The 17,610-nt window shown below is 41.7% G+C and overlaps 2 protein-coding genes across 2 annotated transcripts; one reads left to right on the top strand and one right to left on the bottom strand.

Moving 5' to 3' along the window:
• The first annotated feature begins 668 nt into the window (after nt 1-668).
• On the top strand, nt 669-11,895 carry LOC120073798. Its single transcript, XM_039026644.1, has 6 exons — nt 669-1,087; nt 1,209-1,547; nt 1,649-1,695; nt 1,865-1,927; nt 11,386-11,518; nt 11,661-11,895. Exons 1-6 carry the CDS (start codon nt 997-999, stop codon nt 11,675-11,677), a joined length of 690 nt encoding a protein of 229 aa, XP_038882572.1. The 5' UTR covers nt 669-996; the 3' UTR covers nt 11,678-11,895.
• A 371-nt stretch (nt 11,896-12,266) lies between these two features.
• LOC120073797 (pentatricopeptide repeat-containing protein At4g39620, chloroplastic) lies at nt 12,267-14,469 on the bottom strand. Its single transcript, XM_039026643.1, has 2 exons — nt 14,043-14,469; nt 12,267-13,730 (listed from the first exon to the last, which is right to left on the bottom strand). The coding sequence occupies exons 1-2, from the start codon at nt 14,397-14,399 to the stop codon at nt 12,552-12,554; spliced, it is 1,536 nt and encodes a 511-aa protein (XP_038882571.1). The 5' UTR covers nt 14,400-14,469; the 3' UTR covers nt 12,267-12,551.
• Between the last annotated feature and the right edge of the window lie 3,141 nt (nt 14,470-17,610).

A 17,610-nucleotide genomic window follows, 5' to 3' on the forward strand; every position in this document is an offset into this window, starting at 1 on the left:
CTTGGCCGAATTTGTAGCTCCTCTATATAAAAAGGCTTCATAATAGGGAAAGCTTCATCATAAATTGTCTCATTTTTACCATTTTCTCTCTTAAATAAAATAATCACAAAAAGGAAAAACAAAAAAAACTCGAAAAATACATTTTTGATCTTTCAATTTTGAAGTATAATAGGGTGTAGGAAGATTCAAACCCACAGATTTTGTGATTATGATTATGTCAATTGAACTATGTCAACTTTTTATAAAACAACTCGACTTTGATTATTAAATAATCTATATCATTTGTGTTTCTATTGTAGCAAAAGATTCTCTCATTTTTTTTTAGATGATGTGGAAAAGATCCGTATCAATAATATGATTTATATGGATAATTCCTAATTTCTTGTTTATTCATAATAAAATACTTTTTTATGCAGCGATATACATTCATTGTACATGATATGTGGACATATAAAAAAGTTTGAGGATTCCATTTTTGCAATTGGCATTCTCTCTTTTGTTATTTTCTGAAATTTGTGGGTATTTTTATTGTATACATGGTAATACTAATATTCCAAAATTAAGAAAATAGCAGGTTGGTTGGGCTGAACTTCATCACTTTCTGGGCTGACGGCCCATTTTAGGCCCAACTGTAATATCCGACGCGCGTTATTCGCATCCTGTCACGAGCGTTATTCAATTTCAAACTTGTATCTTTCCTCCGCCCAATCTTCCCCACGTCTTAGCATTGGTCCTTCGCCGGAGCTGAAATAGAGGAAGAGGGAGATTTCGCGGCAGTTAACCGACGTAGTTTAATCCATTTATTCCCGTCTCCGGGCGGTTGTTTCTTCAAGTTTTGGAGACTCACTGCGAACTTTAAATAATTTCACTGTGCACTACATTAGGGTTTGAAAGTATTTGTATTGTTTTCATTTATGAAAATCCAGTGACGTGATTCGTCTCAGAATGCTGCAACGTGAGTAGTCCAGTAAAATCAAGAAAGACTGGTTGCTGAGAATGGGAAGGCGAAAGGCGAGGAAAACAGTTAAGAAGTGCAGCCCTTCGCCTGTACGAGAAGCAAAGGATGAAGCAGCGAATGACGAGGATGGTATGTTGAAATTCGTAGTGATTCCGATCCTTTTTCCCAAAGCCAGAATTTTCTTCTGGTGACAAATTGTCTGCGGATTTAACATAATTGTTCCGCTGCTTTCGCCTTCGTTTGTGTTTAGTTGAACGACATGCTGCTGCAATCCGTGCCATTCGGGATGTGGAGATCGAGCGTTTGATTACTGAATTGCGGTTGCTTCGTTCGTATTTCAACCAAGAGCAATTGCAAACTCCTCTATTGCAATTTTTCAAAGAAAAACTTCCAAGCTTGTCCATTTCGAGAAGAGGCGAAGAAGGAGAAATTGAAGTACAATGGAAGAATGCAGAGGATGAATTACACTCCAATCCAGCTGATAGAATAGATATACACGCTTCTCTCCTTCATCGCCTGTCCACAGCTTATCCTAACTGCTCTGCCGGAGTGCGATCTTTGAATGGATTCGAATTTTCCAGTAAATCAGGTATCTGTAGATTTTGGATTTTGGTGCGCAAAACTAATTGGTAAGTGCTCCCTTATATGATGTTTCTTTGCTGCTACTCACCTTTTCTCTACTGGTGGCAGTGAAAACAAATCCTTTCAATGTTGAGAACCTGGAAATTCCGAACTTCGTAAGTAATTTTTCATTTGATATCTTAAATTGTATAGTAGTAGAACGAGTGATACCTTGCGAGCTCACAAATCTGATTTCTCTTGTCCATATCTTTTGTTTCATGTTGTTGATTTGTGGAATATCCTTTGGCATGGACTTATAAATTTGTTGACAATTCTTGATTTAAGGTTTTGGAGGAGCCCTCGGATAATATGGTGCTTGGCATGCCAGACATTCTCCAAACTCCTGGGGTTCGTATCTTCATGGTTTTTGTACATCACTTATTGCATTAGCCTTTTCATGTTAATATCGTATAGTTGTCTGTTATTGTTATTTTTTCAATATTTGGTGGTGTTTTTCACTCAAATTGTCTAGGCACATAGACGGTCGGGGTCAAAGGAATATAATTACTGTAGTGGTAGTGAGTCTGCATTCAATTATTGATGTTTTTTTTTTTTCCCATAATTAAGGGTGTTTTGTTTTAAATACTTAAGGGTGTCTAATGTCACACCCCGCCAAAATGGCCTTTCAAATCGTGCCAATAGAAGGCCCAAGGCTTCTTTAGCCAAGAAGGAGTCATGACACGTCGGAAGACCTCCCCAAGTCGCCACACATGGCCCACTTGTGCGCCCCTATCCCTGGCGCAAGCCCATCACGGATGCCCAACAGGTCGGCATGCCAAGGCATAGTGTCACGCGGTCAGCGTTTGAGACGACCAACGTGCGGCACTTGGAGGCTCTTTCTTGTCAAAGAGTGCACCAAGTAAGCCTTAAGAAGAGTTTTGGCCTATTCAAACAAAGAAAGTCACTTGAGAGGTTTTAAGATAAGTAGGCAAGGGGTCCTTAAAGTTTGAGTGAATGAGAGCTTTGTTGTATTGTCCAAGGGATACTTTACAAATGAGCCCTACTAGGCTATTTATACATATGCCCCACCGACTTCGGGGGCTTAGAACCGACCTTAGGAGGTCGGTTTGGACACTCCTAGACACTTCTACATGTGTCTTAGATGCTTCTTAGGCCATACAAGGCCATTCTAGAACCTACCACGTATATACATGAATATTCTAGACACTTCTAGTCTATTTTAGACCTTTGTAGAGTGTTCTAGAGTATGTACATTTGGACTGGATGTCGGGACCTTCCAGCTCGGTCTAGAGTCTTCTGGAACCATCCAGCATGTTCTAGCACCTTCTTGGGTCTTCTAAAGGCTTCCGGGACTGTCTTGCATATTCTAGTACCGTGTGGCACTGTCTAGGGCCTTCCAGACGCATCTAGGGCGCTCATGAGGGGGCACTGGCCTTGTCTAGTGCCGTCCAGGTCTGTCTAGCCTTGTCTAGAGACTCCTAAAAGCTTATCGGGCTGTCTGAGATGCTCTCGGGTCGCTAGCACATCATCTGGAGTCGTCTGTCGCTCGCATGCGGGGTCGCCCGACTGGGTGTTGCACGCACGCAGGCCCGCTCATGCTGGGGCGTGGGCGTTTGGACTCGCGCACGCTGCGCCTTCTGCCGTGTGCACGGTTGCGTGCCTGTCCTCGCGCACGCTGGCGCTGATGGCCGTGCGCATGCCTGCTGTCTTAGGCGCTTGGTTGGGCGTCTGTTCGGGCTGCGTCTGCTTTGTCATGCCCTCGCGTGCCTGTGCCTTGGCATGCCGACATGTTGGGCGTCTCATGATGGGCTTGCACAAGGGATAGGGGCGCACGAATGGGCCATGTGTGGCGACTTGGGGAGGCCTTCGACGGGTCATGACTCCTTCTTGGCGGTGCTAAAGGAGCCTTGGCCTTCTATTTGGCGCGATTTGAAAAGCCATTTTCGTGGGGTGTGACAATAGGCATGCCCTTGCATGCCAAGGCAGACACATGCCCGGACAGGCATCCAGCTAAGCGCCAAGATAGCAGGCTGCGCATGGCCATCAGTGCAAGCGTGCGCGAGGCCAAGCACACAGCCGTATGCATGGCCAAGCGGCGTGCACATTGTCCACAATCGCCTCTTTCGGAAGCTTCTCTTAGCGACTGTGCGGCACTTGTTCCCGCTCACGAACAAGCCAGCCAACTCGATTACGGACTGCCGATGGCACACCAAGTGCCTCTTGCAACCTCCACCCCCGTTTTAGGGAAAACGGTTTTAGAAAACGGGTTTGGAGAAAAGGTTTTCGTAAGAAGATTTATGAGTGTGAATAAAGAAAGAAAGATTGTAGTAGACTAGAAAGCAATAAGCGACAACAACGGCTTTATAGAGTACTACTCCGGGTATGAGGAAATGATGGTTAGTCTTATCCCCATATAGTGCATTCTGAACAAAAAGCCAACTGGCGCCCTTGCATATGCAAAAGGGCGAGTGTCACTTACAATGAAAATGTAAAGAAAGCAAGCTAACTACACTAATACAATACAGGATGTGAAAAGTAAGCTAGAAAGGGGTTGGATTGGGCATGCGGCCATGGGAAAAGGCTGGACAAGCATGACCGTTACATTCTCCCCCACTTAATTGGTTGACGTCCCCGTCAACCGACCTTGTTCAAAACCTGCAAATGGTTGGAGCTGCATTCTTCAAGTCTTCGGCCCCTCCCAACTGATCTCTTCGTCGGGGAGATCCTTCCATTTCACTAAGAACTCTGTTAGTTCACGTCTGGGTCTTCCAATACGGCGCGTACTGTTTATCCAGGATTTGTAACAACTTCTTTCTCAGCAGAACTCTTCATCGTGACCGGTGGGGTCTTAGCATGTTTTCGCTGTTCGTCCTCGGGATCGGAATGATAGGGGCTTCAGGATACTCTCACATGGATGACAGGATGAATCTTCATCCATGAGGGTAACTGAACCCTGTATGAGGTTCTCCCGACCTTCTCAAATTATCTCCACTGGACCTTCATATTTCCTTACTAGCCGTTGGTCTCTCTGGCCTCGGAAACGAAACTGTTCCGGTCGTAGCTTGATCAGGACCTTGTCCCACAGCTGAAACTCAAGGGCCTCCGCTTCTATTCAGCCCACTCTTCATCCTCTTCGATGCTCTTTTCTGGTAGGCGCGAGCGATCTCAGAGGTTTGCTCCACTCTTTAGTGAAGTTATGTGCCTGAGGACTTTGCCTGCATAAGGGTGGTCCACCAAGTGTGGCATGAGTGGCTGTCTGCCGCACACGATTTTCGAAGGGTGTTTTTCCGGTCGCGGAACTCTGCTGGCTATTGAAGCTGAACTGAGCCACATCTAACAACTGGACCCAGTTCTTTCTGCCTAGCGTCGATAAAGTGACGCAGATATTCCTCGAGCATACTGTTGAAGCGTTCCGTCTGTCCATCGGTTTGGGGATGATAGCTAGAGGAGATATTCAGTGATGATCCCATATTCTGAATAATTCTGTCCAGAATGTCCCAGTGAATCTTCCGTCCCGATCGCTAACAATGCTCATGGGGACACCCCATAATTTCACGATGTGTTTGAAGAACAACTGAGCAGTCATCACGGCTGTGCACATTTTCGGCGTTGGGACGAACGTGGCATATTTCGAGAACCGGTCGATGATAACAAGGACCGATTCAAACTCTCCCACCTTGGGCAAATGGGTGATGAAGTCGAGAGACCACTCTCCCACGGTCTAGAGGGCACAGGTAGGGGTTCAGCAGACCCGCTAATTTCGCCCTTTCAACCTTATTCTTGTTGGCAGACAAGGCAAAGTCTTGGTAAATTGCATGACATCGTCTCGAAGACTTGGCCAATAGTAGCCTGCTTCAGAAGGGCATAAGTCCTCTGCCAACCATTATTGTCCTGCCCACGGTGTATCGTGACACTCCTTCATCAGTGACCTTCGTAACTCCCCGGATCTGGGGATGTAGAGGCGATTGCCTTTGGTGTATAGTAGATCATCTTCCACCCAGAACTGGCGTGTCTTCCCCTCCCTGGCCAACTGTAAGATGGCCTGCGCTGCTGTTCATATTTGTCAAGTGAGTTTTGACGTTTCTCGTACTGTTGCAACTCAACGTACTTGCTTGTAGGCGGGCGAACATGCACAGGGCCGCATGTTCGCTCTTTTCGGCTAAGAGCGTCAGCCGCTTGGTTGCTCTTCCCCGGTCTATGTTCGAATTGGAAGTCGAAACTCCGCTAGACATTCCTGCCACCCTGGTGCCTGTTTGGACGACAACTTCGGTTGGTTGAAGAAGTGACAAATGGAGGTTATTGTCGGTCTTGACACCGAACTTGGCCCCCAAGAGATACTGTCTCCAGGCCCTCAAGCAGTGAACTACTGCTAAACATCTCTTTCTCGAGGCGGCATACCTCCGTTCTGCATCATTTAGTTTTCTACTCTCATACGCGATGGGGTGTCCGTCTTGGAGGAGAACACCGCCAACGCGAAAGTCAGAAGCATCAGTCTCTACTTCAAATGGCTTGGTCACGTCGGCAATTCCGAGGACGGCCCGTCAAATTCATCACTTTCTTCAAGCCCTCAAAGGCGGCTTGACATTCAGGAGTCCAGCTCCATTGGCTATCCTTCTTTCAACAGTTCGGTTAACGGCCCTGTTCTTCTCGAGAATCCTTCTACGAACCGCCTATAGTAGTTGGCTAGTCCGAGGAAGGATCGTAGTTCGGTCACGGAGATGGTACCTCCAGTCTCTAATTGCGGCCACCTTGCCCTCTTCCATACCAATCCGACCACACTCAATCACGTGGCCGAGGAAATTTATGCGCTCTTGGGCCAAAGGAGCACTTCTCTCTCTTACAAAACAACTGATTTCTCCTCAGCTTTTCAAAAGACTAGTTGGAGGTGACGCCGATGGTCCTCCAACGAGGCACTATAGACCACAATGTCATCAAGATATACTACGACGAATTTGTCGAGGTATTCGTGAAACACTTTGGTTCATTAGGGTACAGAACGTTGCTGGGAGCATTGGTGAGGCCAAAGGGCATCACGAGGAATTCGAAGGCTCCATATCTCGTGACACAGGTCGTCTTGGGTTCGTCTCCTTCAGCATTTCGAACCTGATAATATCCAGACCGTAGGTCCAGCTTCGAGAAATACTTAGAAACGTGAGGCTGATCAAATAAGTCAGTGATGATAGGAAGGGGATATTTGTTGCGGACTGTGAGCTTATTCAAGGCCCGATAGTCGATGCACAACCGGAGGTCCCATCCTTCTTCTTCTGGAACGTACTGGGGCTCTATAAGGAGCCTTTGCCGGTCTAATAAATCCTCGCTCTTAACAAACTCGTCTAACTGTTTCCGAAGCGTCAGCCAATTCTGGCGGGGCCATCCGATATGCATTCTTGGCAGGCGGCTTTGCCCTGGCAACAACTCAATCTCATGGTCAATCCCCTTTCGTGGGGGTAAGGACTTGGGCAGGCTTTTTGGCATGACGTCCCGATACTCTTCCAAGACAAATAGAACGTCTTGGGGGATCTCCTTCTTCAGGGGACTCAACTGATTCTATCGGTGATGGCCATGAACTGGGTTCGTCGTGGGCCAGGCCCCTTTCAATTGGAGGGCTGAGATCATTCTCACCCATTTGGCTGCTTGATACTGGCTTGGACTACGGTCGGTGTAGATTTCGGTAATGACTAAGCATTTGGCAAGGGGCATTGGTATGACTTTATGTTCAAGCAGAAATTCCATTCCAGTACCACGTCGAAATCATCCATCTTGACAATTACGAAGTCAACGAAGCCCTTCCAATCCCTAACTTTACTGGAGTTCTCTTCGCTATTCCCGTAATTGGTAGGGCTGCGGAATTCACAGCTTTCATCTTCCCTGCATCTCTTTCCCAATTCAAGTTCAGGCGGCGAGCTTCCCTTTCAGCTATGAAGTTATGGGTAGCCCCAGAGTCAACCATCGTGGTCTTGGCCGATCTTGGTTGACCCAAGCGTCCACATACATGAGACTTTCTCAAGTGGCTCCGTCACTTTCCCATATTCTTTCTGAAGTGCAGATAGGAATTTCAATGCCCCCATCTGGTGGGATTCTCAATTTCTGCCACTTGGTTCGTTACCGTCTCCTCCAATTCAGCCTTGTCTTCGGAGGTAGAGGCTTGTGGTTTGAAAAGCATTGAACGCAGTTCGATTTGGACATTCGCCCGCCCTGTTGGGCCCTCTACATATGAAACAAGATAGGGGCGATTGTAATTGTTAGCTGTTGTGGCGGCCCCGCGCCAGTTGTTTCCTAGATCTCGGTTGGGAGGATTTACGGTCCCCCCTGTGTTCTTGTCTCCCCCCAGGTCGGGGAGGACTGGAACGGCTGTTTCTGTTTCCCCCATTGGAGGAAGTTGATTGTTTCCTCACATCTTGCGAGTCAGTGCTAAGGTCGTACAGCCGTTCAGCTGCCGCGTAGGCAGAGGGGAGATCCTGTACTCTCTGTTCATATAGTTTTGCTTTTGCCCACGGTTTCAGCCCTTCCACAAAGCAAAAGACCTTGTCTTTTCAGACATATCTCGTATGTCTAACATAAGTCCTGCAAACTGTTTTACATAGTCCCTGATGTTACCTGTTTGCTTTAGCTCTCGAAGTTTTCGTCGAGCCAAGATCTCGACATTTTCAGGGAAGAACTGCGAACGAAGTTCTTGTTTCAATCTATCCCAAGTATCAATAGTGCAGCGTCCTTCCTGTATGTCTGTAAATCGTGATCTCCACCAAATTTCGCATCTTCAACTAGATGCATCGTTGCTATTGTGACTTTCGACTCTTCAGTCACTGTGTTTCGTCGCCTTGAAGTATTGCTCAAGGTCGAAGATAAAATTTTCCAGGGCCTTCGCTTCTCGCACCCCACAAGGGTTTCGGTTCTGGGATTTTTATTCGGCTCACTGCCATTGCTCCCCCCAGGTGGGGCTTGGTTCCCTACCGCTCGGATGGTGAGATTCACTCTAGCACTCACATCCGCTATCTCGGCTCTGACGACATCCAGGGTCGATCGAAAGTCTTCAGATAAGTCAGTTACCATCTGAAGTATTGCTTTTTGGGAGCTGTCCAGCTCTTCGACACGCTCCTCTATGTGGGCAACAGAGCCCGAGGAGCTATCGCCTCGTTCAAAGCTGCGGACCGTACTGTCTTGGTCTCGAGGGTCTCTACCCTCATCATCAATTCTCTGACGGGTAATCCGTCTAGGCGGCCTACCACCGCATCAATTCCATCGGCTTTCTCGGCAACTTCTTGTAGCCGAGTCTCAAGAAAACGAACATTATCTGGGACCTCTCTCAGGTAGAGCATTTGTTCTTCCATCTCTACCAATCTGTCCACATGGGACTTGTTCAGGTTCTTCGTCGCCGACATGATCACTGATCTCCTCTATAAGCCAACCTTGGCTCTGATACCAACTGTCACAATCGCTCTTTCGGAAGCTTCTCTTAGCGACTGTGCGGCACTTGTTCCCGCTCAACGAACAAGCCAGCCAACTCGATTACGGACTGCCGATGGCACACCGAGTGCCTCTTGCAACCTCCACCCCCGTTTTAGGGAAAACGGTTTTAGAAAACGGGTTTGGAGAAAAGGTTTTCGTAAGAAGATTTATGAGTGTGAATAAAGAAAGAAGATTGTAGTAGACTAGAAAGCAATAAGCGACAACAACGGCTTTATAGAGTACTACTCCGGGTATGAGAAATGATGGTTAGTCTTATCCCCATATAGTGCATTCTGAACAAAAAGCCAACTGGCGCCCTTGCATATGCAAAAGGGCGAGTGGTCACTTACAATGAAAATGTAAAGAAAGCAAGCTAACTACACTAATACAATACAGGATGTAAAGTAAGCTAGAAAGGGTTGGATTGGGCATGCGGCCATGGGCAACAGGCCCTGGACAAGCATGACCGTTACACACATCGTCCAGGTGTGCGGCCGAAGGCCCAACGTGCATGAGTCCAGACGCGCACGCGCCCAGCATGTGCGTGCGCAACACCTAAGTAGGCGATCCCGCACGCGAGCGACGGACGCGCACGCCTCCCTGCGCACGCGACCTAACAGACGCCTCTAGATGATGCTAGGCGACTCGAGAGTGCTCCAGACGGCCCGAGAAGCTTTCTGGAGCTTTGGACGGGGCTAGATAGACCTGGACGGCGCTGGGCAGTGCCATCGTCCCTCATGAGCGCCCTAGATGCGTCTGGAAGGCCCTAGACAGTGCCACACGGTACTAGAATATGCAAGACAGTCCCGGAAGCCTTTAGAAGACCTGAGAAGGTACTAGAACGTGCTGGATGGTTCCGGAAGAGTCTAGATCGTGCTGGAAGGTTTCAACGTTCAGTCCAAATATACATACTCTAGAACACCCTACAAGGGTCTATAATAGACTAGAAGTGTCTAGAATATTCATGTATGTACTTGATAGGTTCTAGAATGGCTTGTATGGCCTAAGATGTATCAAAGACACATGTAGAAGTGTCTAGGAGTGTCCTAACCGACCTCCTAGGTCGGTTCTAAACCCCTAAGTTGGTGGGACATGTATATAAATAGCCTAGTAGGGTTCATTTGCTTCCTTGGACAATTCAACAAAGCTCTCATTCACTCAAACTCCAAGACCCCTTGCCTACTCATCTTAAAACCTCTCAAGTGAGTTCCTTTGTGCCTTGAATAGGCTAAATCTCTTCTTAAGGCTTACCTGGTGCATTCTTAGACAAGTAAGAGCATCCAAGTGCCGCACGGTTGGTCAACTCATACGCTAACCGCATGACACTAAGCTAACTTATTTCTATAAACTAATCATAGACAATTATCTGGAATTTATTGGCTCAATCTTGAGCTTCATAGGTTTGGATACATGCAGTCATAAGTTGGGATTTTGACCATTGGTTAGGCTTAGTGGTTAAGAAAGTCCAATGTAAATAGTGCAAACAACTTATAAGGAATGAGTTCAACACATAGTGACCACCTCACCTACCAAGGATTTGATATCCTACGAATTTTCAGACAACCAAAGTAGGGTCAGGGTGATGGTTTTTTCAGTGAGGATAGTTGAGGCTCACAAGCTGAACTCATGAAGACATCTCCTTCGTATACTCGTTGGTAAATTGGATATGAGCTTTGTAACTAGTATAGGTTTTACAGTATTGGTTTGAACTTTGTTATGAATAAGTATTTGGTTTTACAATAGGAGGATGCTATTTGAAGTTTGAAAATACTAGTTTATGTAACGTTGAATTATAGTTTTGTTTTTTCTTCTCTCTTTTAGCGCTTCTTTTTGGATTTGTTTATTTCTACTCGTGTCTTCAGTGTTAATGATCCTATGGATGTCAATATCACGATAAAAGTTGTAAATATTTGTATATGTTCTCTGCCATCATCTATTCGTCAATGTTATCAAATAGTAGTGAGAACTTAATTTTCGGGCTAAGGCAAAAAAGTTCTTGGGAGGCAATAGTCAACCATTTATCATTAAAAGTATAATTTAGGGCGTAAAAAAGAATCACTGCAGTGTGACTAGACTAGATTGTAGAGGGAATGACGGAAGTGCTGGTTTCATTTCAAGTATCATTACCACTATAATTTTTGTAGTTATGGATAAAAATCATTAATTGACAGAAAGAGATTTAGAAAATCCTAGGGAAAATCTTGACCCCATGGAAGGAATCTGCAAAGATGAATCCCAAGTACAAAGATCAGCATGGCTATTACTAAAAAACATGTAAAGCTTACATTTAGTAACATCTCAGGCTCGTTTGAAGAATTGTCTCAACAAAACTATCTTAAGGCTGTTTTTGCCTCTATTTAGTGTATTCTACTATAAGCTTACTAGTTCTTGTTCCACAGGTGAATAACCAAAGATTGTCCATTGGGATGACACCAAAAACTCGAAGACTGCCAAAGCCGGGTGAGATGCTTGTGTCTATCCATGGATCCCCCCTTGGTGTTTACAGGGAAGACAACATGGAAGCAATCCATGGTATGTTCATTTATGTCATTTCTATACATAGAGTATTTTGACGCCAACTTTGAAATATGTTAACGATTAGGGCAAATAAGTTGGTGGGAATATATAGATGATGCTTCTACATTTTTCTAATGGGTAAATTTATAATGTGCAGAATCAGAAGAGGGTTGAGGGTTGATTTGTTGATTCAAGGCCACTTGACTGCTTGTCAATAGAAGTGAAACAAATGCGATCATCCCGACCATCGTTTTACCTGATGTTCTAACCTTTTGAGTACTTGTTAAAAGCTACTCTTACATGTGTATAACTAAGAATTATTGTGTATGCACATTGGGATCTCATTCTTGTTACTCTTATTTCTTTCTTATCTTACAACTCGTTTGGTCTCATTTTTTGTTCTTGGCTCTTGCTTTTTGCTCTCTTTATATTGAAAGAAAGTGAAGAATAAATAATAAGAGTTGCTAAGATTGAAAGTGAAAAAATGAGAAATGAGAGTCGAGGGTTGAGAATCTTATAAGCATGTACAATAAAATCATTTCGATAATTTTTGCCAATAATGACACAAGCAAAATGTCAAAGACACGATCATTTAAAAAAAAAATAAAACATTCTATTTTGGTCCCAATTTCGAGTCAGTCATCTCAACAAATTCCTTGTCATTCTTGACTGGTCTTTATTTGTAAAGATTTTTTGTGATCACTAAAACACGCAGTTTCAAATCGCTAACAAGACCCAAAAAAAAAAAAAAAAAGGTCTTACATGTTTATTTGTACATCCCAACTTTGTGAGGTACGTAACCTGATCAAATTGATAAAATTTCATGGGAAAATAAGTACACGCATATGTATAAAATTTTGGCTTCTTTAACACTCAACATTCCTGTAATTTTTGTAGAACTGCCGTACCATTCTCCATATTCCAATGGGAGAAGTCAAGAAGCTCCTAAAGAATGTAGATTGACTACAAAAAATTCTTAAGCTAAGCCTAACTCTGGAGCATGGGTTTCCACTCTACTTTCCAAGTTTCTTGAAGCTGTTCTACTTCTTCAAGATATTTGTTTTTCCACTCTACTTCCCAAGTTTCCTGAATCCGTTCTAGTTCTTGAAGATATTGGTTTTTCCACTCTACTACCTGAGTTTCTTGAACCTGTTTTAGTTCTTGCAGGATTTGGTTTTACTGGTGAAGATCCAACCGTTCCCAAAGCATCGAGGAAGAATCTCTTATTTGGAATGATGCCAGCTTTGTCCATGTTCTTCAAGAGCTTCTCCAGAAGTTCCTTCATATCAGCTTTGGTGTAAGCTTTATACAATAGCTTGTATGTTGTTGAATCTGGAAACACCCTCATATTACTCGCACTCTCGAAAAGCAAATCGGCTTCCAAGGCCAAACCATTCATACAGTAAACATCAAGCATGGCATTGAGTGTTGAGACTCTCACCTCCTTCCCAGAATTAACCATTCCATCAAAGATTTCTCTAGCCTTAGAAACACAGTCACAGTGACCATACATCATGATTCGACTTTCACAAGTCACATAGCTTGGCTCATATCCCATATCCTTCATCTTCCTAAAAACCTCTTCAGCTTTCTCTCTAAGCCGTGCCTTCCCATAGTTCGTAATCATCGAATTGAAAGTAGGCAGTGTTGGCCTCTCCTTCGATTGTAACAAACTCTTGAACACTTGTTCCATCTTGTCAAATAACTGTTTCTTCCCATATGAATCAATCAACAAGTTAAAAGATATGATATCTGGTTTAATTTGATTGCTTTTCATGCGAGCAAGCATCAATTCCATCTCTTTAATCATCCCAATTTTCCCATATGCATCCATCACTCCATTATATGTATATATATCAGCTGAAACAATACTCTCATCAAGATCTTTAAACAATGTATTAACTTGATCCACTTTTCCAGCTTGAGCAAAAGCTCTGGTAAGAATGTTGTAAGTAACAATGTTTGGCTTACATCGTTCCATCCCTTTCATCTTCTCAAAATACCAAAGGACTTTAACTAAAGCCTTTTCTTTGTCCTTAGAATGAAGATGTGCTGTGATAAGTGCATTGTACACAGAAGTATCAGGTCGACACCCACTATTTCGCATCTCAGAAAACAACCACATAGCCATCCGAATTTGGCCCTTCTTTCCCATAATAGATATTAGTTTAGAATAAACCCCATTGTCAGCAATATACCAACGTTGTTTCTGCATCCATCTGAAGACCTGAAAATGAAAATACACCAATAAAACATTCAATAGAACTGCACTTTCTTTGCTTGTTTAATTCCACCCAAAATATATAGACTCTCCATTCTTCATCTATCCCTGAATAGAGCTTGAACTAAAGTGAAAATTCCATTAATTTCTTACATTTTATCAGGAGGTGTGTAATGTTCATAAATTGAAAATTCATATCCGCGATTTCAAATTCAATCAACTCTGCCTTTGAGCATTTTCATCATTACCCATCTATCCAATTTTGAAAATCCAATACCCAGAGGCCCAAATTCAGAGTTGAAAAGAAGAAAAACGAACCTCGAGGCACTGAAGCCATTTATCCCTTTTCCCCAATTCCTCAAATAGAAGAAAACAATGCTCAGTTCTCATAACACGGACGTACTTGTCCAGTGTCTTGAGCAATGGTTCTTTGTCGCTGAACTTTCTAATTATACCGCGAACGAGTTCTTCAGCCTCCGATCTGTCAGTCTTAGCCCCAGATTTCCTATTGGGTCGAGTTGAAATGCAGACCACTCGGGTCGAAACGGCTCTCTTCAGAGACGAAGGGAGTGGAAGCCATAGCCGAGAGCGTTGGGAATTTGAGGAAGAAGAAGAAGATGGAGTGAATATGGGAGAAAATTGCAGAGAAAATGAAAGGGGCATTGTATGTAGCATGTAGAGATTATCTTGGAGTTCGACGGGGAGAGGATAGCAAAATCCAGTGAAGGGAGGGGTGGGTTTTGTAAATTCGTTGAAGTTAAAGGACGTTGGAAAAAGAAGAAAAAAAGAGAACAAAGAATTGAACCCCTTGTGAATCGAACACGCAACCTTCTGATCTGGAGTCAGACGCGTTACCATTGCGCCACGGATCCACTTATTGGAGTTAGTGATAAGTTAAAGATAATAATTTACTAAAGCAAACGTGTAGGAAAAAATCAGAAATAAAACGAAGATTGTGAACCCAATGACGCGCTACCATTGCGCTACGGATCCATGTATTGATTTCAAGTAAATATAAAATTTAATAATTATAAATTTAAGTTAAAGTTGGTTAAAAAATAATAATTTTCCCTGTAATTAGAAAAAGACATAGTGAATATGTTTGCAACATTAATAGAGACTATACTTCTATTGAAAATGTTAATTATAAACTAAAATTAAGATTAAGGTTTGAATAAGTGTTTTATTTAACTCCTATAATTTTAAAAGTTGTAATTTAGTCTCCAACATTATCATATTTACAATTTTTCTCTTTCATTAGAAAGGTTTCTTTTTGGGTAATGATATTAGTTGACCATATTATGGTTAAGAGTTGAGTAAAAAAAAAAAAACTAGATTTTTAAGTGATGAGAAACACCATTTTTAAAATACTATTGGGTAATTATTTGATTTTTATAAACTAAGTCAGTAAGCAACCATTTCTCCTCTCGGTTTCTTTGCTTCATCATCTATTTTCTACTAATGCTTTAAAAAACTAAGTCAAGTTTTAAAAACTAAAAAGTAATTTTTAAAAATCTGTTTTTGTTTTTAAAATTTGTCTCAAAATTCAACAATTTTACTTAGATAACATGAAAACTGTGGTAAGAAATTGAGAACAAACAAATACTTTTTCTAAAAATAAAAAATAAAAATCAACTAATTATCAAATAGGATCAATATGATTGTAAAGCTTAATTAAATCTATAAAGTCAAATTTAAACAAAGTTAAAAAAAATATATAAAGTCAAATTAAAACTTTTAAAATGATGCTATAATAAAGAAATAAAAATCTTATTTGAATTGTACATGCTTCAACTATAAATTCGTTAATTTGGAAAGCTGCACAGTGCACACACCAACCACGTTAAACGTTAGATTACTAGTATATAAAGTAAGAGTTCAGAGAATGAGAATGAGATTTTTATATTCTCGATTGAACTTGCAACAACGAAGAGTAGAATTAATGTAAATAAAGGAAATCTGCCCTTACAGTGGAATCAAGTTCTACATTTTAAAGAAACTAAAGGAATTTATGTCGCTTAACAAACGAGCCAACAAATTATTAGAGAGAAACGACCAAAATATTTTGAATATGTATTAATTTTGTATTCAATAATTATTAGGATATGCAAATAAACCAGTTAGGAGGTAGTTTTAGTAAGAACTGAGGTTGAACACGAGACGAACTCAGTCAATGATTCTTTACTAATGATTGTAGGGGCGTGTACATTAATTAAGGGTGGTGTGAGTGATGATATGTATAGCATAAACTGAACAAGTGCATGCAAAGTGTTGAGAGTGTAGAGATGAACGTGTAATGGTGAGTGTGTAGCACATAAGTGAATCAAGGAAAGAAGAACAAATGAGAAAAAGGAGTTGGAATAAACAATTCTTAAACCTTTGAACCTAATGATAAACTTGTGTTTGTGTTCATGTTCATTACCTTTCGGACTCCACCTCTTGGTGAGTTAGACACATAAGCATATCTCCATGATGCATGCTTATGTTACTTGGAACGTAAAAAAATGTTTATCTCTAAACACGTCACTTACTTGGTTGAACGAAATCCCACTTATTCTCTTGAGTAGTTAATTGTTATATCATGATTCCAATGATGAAAAGAAATCACAAGTTGGATTTAAAGTTTCATTACCCAAATCAACATTTGCTTAATTATTAATCTTGTCGGAATGAGGATTAACTCATCCCAACTTAATAAGGATTTAGCTACTCATGGGAAGAAAAGTAAAAGTCGAAGAATATGGAGATGAAGTCATGATCTATATTAAAGTAAGCAATTTTCGTTACAATATAAGATGAACCGAATAGAAATGGAAAACATAATACAAAATAAAAAAAATGATAGATGAGGAGATGAATGGAAGAGATGATGATTGCTAGTGTCATTCTCATGTTCTCCGTGATCTAAGATGGATGTTATTCTATGCTCTGCGGTGGAAGGATGGAGAATATCCTCTTTCGAGTCTTCTTCTCCAGTACAGTGGTGTGTGTCCGGTAATTCCATCCAATTCCAGAAGTGTATGAAGACCTCAAATCTCATTGACTCTTCCTCTTAGAATGAATATCTTTCTTCTTTGAGCAGTGGTATTTATGGAGCTAGACGCAACTCCACTTTTGTCACACAGGATAATGACAGACGCTTCAGGTAACTTTTGTACATTCAATTTTACAATTGTCGGTGGTCCCCTTAGATGTATTTGACTCTCATTTTCGTTACTAAATAGCTTCACCGCATGACTTGCTTTCAAATTTCTCGTTTTTCTTTGTGAAGTACTGCTTTGTCGCATAATTCATCTCTAGGTTCAGTGCATGGTTTGTCTTTAGATGTCCAACATATAACTCATTTTCCTTTATTTTCATATGTATTCATGAATATTCAATTGATTAGTGACGCAAATTTAGTCAAGCCTTTCATTTGAAGTCATTAAAAGCATAGGAAAGAATTTTACACTATTCACTTATGATTTCAAAGCATTTCATCTCAATTGCTTCTAAATATTTTAACTTTAAGAGAGAATAATTTGTATAAATACAATCAAATAGTAAAAACAATTACTAAAATTCCTTCTGTGTCTACTGTTTTTAACTTTTGCAAATGTAGCAAAAAGTTTGACCAAACCGAAAATTAGAATAGTCCAAAAAGTACTAAAAATTTGTAGGAAATATCTAAAATGAGAGGATAATTTTGAAAAATATCTATTTTAAAAATTCCTTGAAAAATTTCTAAATTTTTCAATTGCTATTTTCCCGTTTGATGCCGTCTTCCAAATCTACCATCCAACTACCTAATAGTCCAATTTACATGCCTAATTTTTTAGCTTTAAAAACCGTTTGATGTTTTTTTTAGAGTAAAAAAAATTATTTTATTTGATTTTAGTATTGAGAT

This window comes from Benincasa hispida, chromosome 3, assembly GCF_009727055.1.
Source record: "Benincasa hispida cultivar B227 chromosome 3, ASM972705v1, whole genome shotgun sequence".
NCBI lineage: Eukaryota > Viridiplantae > Streptophyta > Magnoliopsida > Cucurbitales > Cucurbitaceae > Benincasa > Benincasa hispida.